At 38.0% G+C, this 7730-nt stretch overlaps 1 protein-coding gene across 1 annotated transcript in view; it reads right to left on the reverse strand.

Annotated features, from left to right (window-relative positions):
- Nucleotides 1-7730, reverse strand: part of LOC106103335 (low-density lipoprotein receptor-related protein 4) — a 17375-nt gene that overhangs the window by 3045 nt on the left and 6600 nt on the right. The window contains exons 9-33 of the mRNA XM_013283073.1: nucleotides 7532-7723; nucleotides 7255-7441; nucleotides 6992-7145; nucleotides 6545-6754; nucleotides 6256-6437; nucleotides 6016-6179; nucleotides 5586-5723; nucleotides 5402-5507; nucleotides 5150-5300; nucleotides 4853-5014; nucleotides 4524-4739; nucleotides 4187-4376; nucleotides 4021-4111; nucleotides 3777-3939; nucleotides 3543-3676; nucleotides 3340-3427; nucleotides 3158-3263; nucleotides 2769-3072; nucleotides 2302-2630; nucleotides 1917-2040; nucleotides 1755-1849; nucleotides 1435-1678; nucleotides 863-1121; nucleotides 361-549; nucleotides 9-103 (exon numbers count right to left, since the gene is read on the reverse strand). Coding sequence (XP_013138527.1) covers nucleotides 9-103; nucleotides 361-549; nucleotides 863-1121; nucleotides 1435-1678; nucleotides 1755-1849; nucleotides 1917-2040; nucleotides 2302-2630; nucleotides 2769-3072; nucleotides 3158-3263; nucleotides 3340-3427; nucleotides 3543-3676; nucleotides 3777-3939; nucleotides 4021-4111; nucleotides 4187-4376; nucleotides 4524-4739; nucleotides 4853-5014; nucleotides 5150-5300; nucleotides 5402-5507; nucleotides 5586-5723; nucleotides 6016-6179; nucleotides 6256-6437; nucleotides 6545-6754; nucleotides 6992-7145; nucleotides 7255-7441; nucleotides 7532-7723 — 4273 coding nt within the window. The remainder of the gene's footprint in view (nucleotides 1-8; nucleotides 104-360; nucleotides 550-862; nucleotides 1122-1434; nucleotides 1679-1754; nucleotides 1850-1916; nucleotides 2041-2301; nucleotides 2631-2768; nucleotides 3073-3157; nucleotides 3264-3339; nucleotides 3428-3542; nucleotides 3677-3776; nucleotides 3940-4020; nucleotides 4112-4186; nucleotides 4377-4523; nucleotides 4740-4852; nucleotides 5015-5149; nucleotides 5301-5401; nucleotides 5508-5585; nucleotides 5724-6015; nucleotides 6180-6255; nucleotides 6438-6544; nucleotides 6755-6991; nucleotides 7146-7254; nucleotides 7442-7531; nucleotides 7724-7730) is intronic.

Raw genomic sequence — 7730 nt, forward strand, 5'->3', positions numbered from 1 at the left:
CTGCCGGCCGCGCAGCTGTAGTTGGGGTTGTGGAAGGAGATGTGTCCGCCGGACTCGCGGTAGTTCTCCTTCAGCTCGCCGCTGCGCCCCGTGTACAGTTTCACTGGAATTAAAAGATTTATATTTATAGGCATAGTAAATAGTGCAAATCAATTCTTATAAACAGCAAAACGACTCACATTAAATTTATTCTGGACATTACTCGGTAATCAACCTATTCGGTAGAAGTAATAAGTACAAAAATCTTACCTTCTGTAGTACCTGCGAACGCGGTTGCTATTAAATTCGTTTGAAAATTAGACGAAATTTGAAACGCATAATTGAATATGTATAAAAGTAAAAATATCAATAAGTACTTACCGCAAATGATGATAATAATGATAGCTCCAAAGATGACGAAGCACGCGAGTACGGTGCCCATTATAATGACGATGATGCTCCTCTCCGGCTGGGCGGTGGGCAAGGGTGGCTTTACTGTCACCTCAGTGTCCATGTAATCGTAGTATGATGGATAATGAGACGGCATTCTATCGACACGTAATTTCGTTTCTGCAAAAGCAAATTGTCTGTTCACTCGTAAATAATACACACCACTAAATTAAATGAATGGATATTATACTATCCCGACTGATTTTTGGGACACATTTTTTCAAAACTTCAAAGTTTGTTTTGTCCTAAAGTGTGAAGGCATGTAGTTTATAGTCATTAGTCGTTACTCTAATGGGATTTTCTAATTTTAAAGCCTGACTAATGACGTATTTGAACATCATTGGCGTAATGAAAGTATATAAAATTGAAATGTCAGCAACACAGGTTGCGTAGCTTGGAAGTTTTCGAATAAAAAACGTTAAACAAAAATTACCCTTAGTGCACGGCCGTTCGTCTGGTACATTGGGGCAGTCGCATACGTAGTCTGGTCCTCTAAAGAGGCAGAGATGGCTGCAGCCGCCGTTGTCGTCTCTGCACGGGTTCCAGCCGCGCTGCTTTTCCGCCGACACCGCTTTTATTTCCATCAACGTGTCTAATTCCGCGCTAACCGCGGTCACGTTCTTACCAGTCTTCTTGTCGACCCTCATCACTGACTTCTTGAACCAGTCCGTCCAGTAGATGTAGTCATTGAACTGTAGCAAGATTTATTCTTTACAATATGTTAAGTAGTGCAATTCCTATGCATTTAAATTTTCGCCTAACTACACACACAAGATCACGTATTATCGGATTTTAACCATAAGCTATTGGTATGTCTTAGGATTTACTGGTAAATACTAAGATTATCCGTATTTCGGGAATTTAAAATAACAGATGTTTTTATGGCTTAAAAATTATTGAAATTATTCTATTATGTTTAATAAAGGCAATCAGAATTAAAACAGGTGATTTAGTAAGAGTAAAGGTGTTTTTACGTTGTTTTTTTCGTTCTTCTTTACTACCCACCTGTGTCATTCCGAAAGGATTTTTCGCGTGAGGCACTAATTGCACTCTATGTTGTCCGTTCAGATCAGATGTATCGATTCTCTGTTTCAAAGCATCGGTCCAATAGAGTCTGCGGCCTTTGAAGTCAATTGTCAGGCCATTAGGGAAGCCGAGATCGTGGGTAACGATGGCTTTTCTCTGACTACCGTCTAGCAAAGCTCGTTCTATCAGTGGCACCTCTCCCCAATCGCTCCAATATAGAAACCTACAAATAAGATTGCAAATGAAACTGTTCATATTATTTAGAAAATATTTTTCTAACTAGTTATCGTTAACATTACCCTTTTGCTGGAAACACAGTGAGTGAGCGAGGTTCCGATAAATTTGTGACTAAAGTCTTTCTGCAGGTTCCATCTAAACGTGACACCTCCACAACCTGCAATTGAGTATATAATTAACGAAACAATATGAGATTTCTTACCATATTGATGAACATATGTTACCTTGTATTCATTATCAGTCCAGTACATATTATTAGCAATCCAGTCAATGCCCAGACCGTTCGGAGCAGTCAAGTTTTCTTTGATTATAATTTTGGTTTCTCTCATGTTTGTCATATTAATAGATCTGAAAATATAAAACAAATCAACGTGTAACTTAAAGATTCAGATTTTAAAAGCGGGCGTACTTTGACTAAACTATAGCACAACTGTTGTGCGATTGTCGATTGTTTCGAAGCCAAATCAATAGTTGCACAACTAAAATTCGAGTAGTGTGCGCACCTCCATATACAATCATAGGAATCAAAGGGAACTAAACAGTTGTGGTATAGTCAAAGGTGTACTCAATCTTATATTTCAATTATATGAATAATGATCTAGAACAAACCTGATCACACCAAAACCGACATCAGTAAAATATATCATTTTTTCTTCCCAATGGTAGTCAACAGCAACCGTACTTGAGATGTTCTTCACAGGTAGCGTAATATCCCATTGCTCCGGTGTATCCAAAGACATCATTGTCAAAGTCTTTTTAGTGGCAAACACCAGGAAATTGTCAGGATGAGGTTTACAGGTCTTCGGATTTGGTTCAGTGTCGTTTTCGAAAAGTATTCCCGTCGGGCAAGCACAGGAATATCCTTTGGGAGCTCGCAGACAGAGATGAGAGCATCCTCCATTATTTTCACCACAAGCGTTCGTGAACACTTGGTCACCCTGTAAAGTGAAAAATTTAAAATACTCCGTGGAAAAGAAGTTCAGAGATAGAAAAATTGGAGTAGGGAAAGTGGATATGTGTACGAATTACTTCATTTAATCGTAGTTTTTAATTTTATAAAATGACTAAATACTAACTTGTACCGCGCGTAGATTCATCAAACCTTCTAAATTCTCTCTGATTTTCAATTGATTTTCGCCAGTAGTCTTATCAGCTCTATGAAGAGCTTTGGTCTTCCAGTCCGTCCAGTAGATGTGTTGGCCAACTAACACGATTCCGTAGGGATAAGGAACTTTGTTCAAAAGAGTACGTCGTTCTTTGCCATTGAAATTAGAACATTCAATCGTAAGCATCTTAGCATCATTCCAGTACAAGCGGCCTTCATTTCTATCTATCGCTAGACCGTTGGGCCATTTTATATTGCTATCTACAATAACCTGTCTGTAAAATAAAAATTGTATTGTAAAATAGGAAACCAGCAGCCTATTCCAACCAAATTTGGATTTAATTATGATTTTTCACTTACCTGTTTTTACCGTCCATGTCAGCCCGCTCAATTTTAGCAGTTGTTCCCCAGTCCGACCAGAACATGTAGCCCTGTTCGTAATATAATGCGATGGCTCGAGGAGAATCTAATGAAAACATATATCACATGAATTAATATCAAACCTAACTACCAAGAATAATTTATGTACAAAATGAACTTACCTAATCCAGTCCAAATGAGTAGTTTTCTGTTGCTTCCATCTAATTCTGCAACTTCAATGCTATTTCGCCCTCCATCAGTCCAGTAAATCTAAAAACACTTTCTTAGTAAAGTTATTGTATTCATAGGTTTTAAATGATTGCATTTGTAGATTTTAGTTAATAATGTTTAAGGATTCTTTAAACTATCAAGTAATATATCATACCTTCCGTCCAGCAGAGTCAATAGCCATGCCGTCGCAGGTACGGATGCCGTGTGAGAAAATTGTCTCTATGTTTTGTCCGTGCCGGTTCGAGCGCCGAATTACTCTTTCAGCTGTATCACTCCAGTAGACCATACCTACGGAATACAACCAGTCAACCAGTTATGAGAATGTGAAGAAGAACAGTCTTATGTCAAGTGAGCACAAGGTAACTAACTGGGTTTTGACTAATTTTACCTGTTCTTTGATCGACATCAACACCTAATGTATTCTTGAGCGGAGGCAGCGGCATCACAACATCTACGAGGTACGGAACATCCAAGGACATAATGCGTATGTCGATACGATGTGCAAAAATCAAGTAATTTAAAGGACCTCCGGGACACGTTCTTTTATCGTCCTGCGAAATTAACAATATTTGCAGCGTCAATACGAAAGCATTTTCAAAAATTTTATATGTTAACAATTTAAGACTACATACATTTATTTTAATACCCGTGGGACAAGCACAAGATCGCCCATTTGGTTTTAGTAAACAGAGATGGGAACAACCACCATTATTTTTCGCACAACTGAAACAAAAAAAAAGTTTAATTTAGTATTCATTAAGCAGTAGTTACTGAAAACTTTACTTCCATGTAACTTACCGATTGGCTACAAATTTCCTTTCAGTATGAAAAACTCTAACATCCATTAGTCCATCAATCCCAGCGCCAAGGGTGCGTCTATTCTTACCAGTATATTTATTAGCTGCTTGAATAGATTTCGCTTCCCAATCCGTCCATAAAACTTCGTCGCCGAATAAATCCAATCCAAAGGGATGTGGAATATTTTGAGCTTGAGAAACAAAGGCACAAAAACAAAGATATTAGAATATACATACTTACTTTATGAATAATATAATAACGAGGTGAACCTGCAAATCCTCAACAATAAGCATTGCATGTGGTTAAGGATATCTCTATAAATCTCTTTCATAATTACCAATTAAAACGGTACGACCAGTTCCGTCAAGATTAGCGTATTCTATTGTTCGGTTGCCGCCATCGCTCCAATAGAGACGGTTATTATCATAATCCACGGCCAGTCCGTTCGGCCAGGTCATGTCTCCGAACAGAATTCTCTTTCGATTGCTGCCATCCATGTCTGCGCGCTCTATACACGGGGTTGCACCCCAATCCGACCAGTACATCACTCCACCTAGAAATGGTAAAATTAAAAAAAAAACTAAAACACACATTCAAGTAAGGGCATTATAATTAAGAAAAATAAAAGGATCTTTTTTTAGTCATTTTTAATGACACATAATTTACCTTTTGGATTCAAAACTATATCCCTAGGTTTGTCGATATCTTTCCAAGCCAAAAGTCCTCTCATAGTGCCATCAGAATGTGCTACTTCGATTCTGTTACTGCCAGAATCGGTCCAATACAGCTTGTCTGTTAACCAGTCATATGCTAGGCCCGCTGGCGATACTGGAAAAATAAATAAGTGGTACAGAACAATGACACAAGAAACCTGAAACAGAATTGTGTTTGTTTACAATATTCCTAATTTGTACTTAGACACAAATGAGTTATGAAGTATTCAATGTACGGTTAAAGACTTACTGAGGTTCGAAGAAACGATAACAGTTTGGTTAGATCCGTTAAGATATGCGCGGTTAACTGTATCTTTATCAACGTCGGTCCAGAATATTGTATTAGTGTTGTGATCCCAATCCATGGCTACTGCGTATTTTACATTTTCTAATGGAATCACCTGTACCAAAAGAAATCTATCATTAATTAAGAAGAGGGTCTTTTCAATTAAAATTAATTTGGAATGCGTTATAATGACACTATTCAATTAATTCAACTTACGGCATCCAATGAATCTATTTGTTTGCGAGGATTCAATAGTTTAAGTCTTATGTTTTTCTTGCTAACATACAACAGGAGTTTCTCCGGGGTGTCTTCACAGGTTCGGCTGGAGAAATTAAAATAAAATATATAAATAAAGAACAGAAAAATATGAATGCATCTAACAAAATAAAGTAAATGTTACCCATCAGATTTTAAATTGAAACCGGCGGGACACCGGCAGGAGTAATCGATGCTGTTGGGGAGACAGAGGTGGGAACAGCCGCCGTTGTCCTTGCCACAACGATTTCTGTACGTACGAATTTGTCGCATCGGATGATAACTAGAAGGAAAGAAAAAGTAATGAATCAAAATTTTTACACCAAAAATAGACACACATATCATTTTATTAACGTTACAAAACAAAGTTATATTCATTTTAAATTAATGAACTACTAGCTTTTGAATTTTAGAATTAAAAAACAAAAGCAAGTAGTCTCTATGTTCTTCCAGATTATGTTCTACATCTATGCCAAATTTCATCCAGATTCCTTCAGCTGTTTAGGCAACTCTTAAAAATATCTATCCATTCTATAAACTTTCGCATTTATAATATTAGTATGAAGTATGATTACCTGTGTATATCCATAGGCGCGGTGGGACTGGCGTGTACTGTTTGTATTCCCTTTCCAGTATATTTATTGACAGTTGATATGCTCTTTGTGTGCCAGTCGGTCCAGTACACTGCATCCTCAAATACCGTCAGAGCAAATGGATGTGGCAGACCTTTGTTTGTCACCTGTATGATATACGTTACATGAATTCTTAGTATTTTACTAACAGCATGTATCTTTTTATTAATATCAAGATCTTACCCTTTTCCTGTCCTTTCCATCAAAAGACGCTTTCTCTATAACATGGTGTCTAGCATCTGCCCAGTAAATTTTAGATTCGACGTAATCTATTGTAAGTCCATTAGGCCAGAATATGTTATCAAAAATAATACTCCTTCTTCTTTTGCCGTCCATGTCAGTTCTTTCTATTTTTGGATTAGGGCCTGTAAGACAAACCAATTGGTATTAAAAGGTAACGTTAGATACATAAGTTAGTACAGAAACAATAGTACAAAATTACTTTAATGCAATTTAAAGTGTCATATCTTACCCCAATCAGTCCAGAATACCAAAGCGTCGCCAGGATGAACAGCAATAGCTCGAGGTTTGTCTAAGTCGGTAGCTGTGAGCACAGCTCTCTTCATGCCGTCTAATGTGGCAACCTCGACCCTTCTGTTGCCCGAATCAGTCCAAAACAGCAAATTGTGTATCCAGTCCAAGGCAAGACCACCTGGCGTTTCTAATCCCCATTTTATTACATCTAAAAATAGAGTAGCAGCTCTTGAAACTTCATTCCTAAATGTCCTATTTGATTCATACAAAAATACACTAGAAAGAAAGTTTCCGGAATATGCAACCAAAGATATAAATTTTGAGCACCGAAGTTAATTATTATTGTTGCAGACTTAATCTAAACTTAGTTTAATATCATTTTATTTTTCTAATAGCTAATAGACACAATAATACTTCTAGATTCGTAACGTTATAGTTCCATTACCTGACATTGTATTGTTAATCAATTCCGCGACTCTTATAACTTTCATGTTGTTCTCTGACCAGAAAATGAGTTGCTTTTCGTAATGATAGTCGAGACAGACTGCATTATGGAGTCCTTTTATCACTGGCTCATAATTCTCACCAGTCAACCACACCTGGGAAAATAATTGCATTAATATTAAGAAAGTGATTTCATAAAGCGTTATTGAACAATAACAAATTAAACTCGTTAACCAGGAGGAGATATGTTTAAAGATCACGGACCTTTCGTATGCCAATTCTGTTGGTAAACAGTAGCGTGGGGGATTCTCCGATGGGTTTGCAGGAGCGTGCGTCCGGGCGCAGCACGTAGCCCGTCATGCAGCCGCACGTGAAGGTGCCCGGCGTGTTGGAGCACGTCTGCGAGCACACCGGGTCCTGCTCGAACATGCACTCGTCGATGTCGCGGCAACTGTCATGTTATATACTTGTATTATAATTATGTTCATCATTTTCAAACTAATCGAATGTATTTGATGTAATTGAACTTTTCTAATTTTACCTGAAACCATCCTCAGCTAGCAGGTAACCCAAAGGGCAAGTGCAAGCCGGTTGTCCATCGTGTGTGGTGATGCACAGCTTTTCGCACTTATCACTAGGAGTGCAGGTGCGCTTCGTTGGGCAGTTCTCCTCATCGTCTCCCTTAGGGCAGTCCTTCATGCCGTCACACACGTGCTTCTTGTTTACGCAATTCCTGAACA

Source organism: Papilio polytes, unplaced genomic scaffold (assembly GCF_000836215.1).
Source record: "Papilio polytes unplaced genomic scaffold, Ppol_1.0 DF823823.1, whole genome shotgun sequence".
Classification (NCBI taxonomy): domain Eukaryota; kingdom Metazoa; phylum Arthropoda; class Insecta; order Lepidoptera; family Papilionidae; genus Papilio; species Papilio polytes.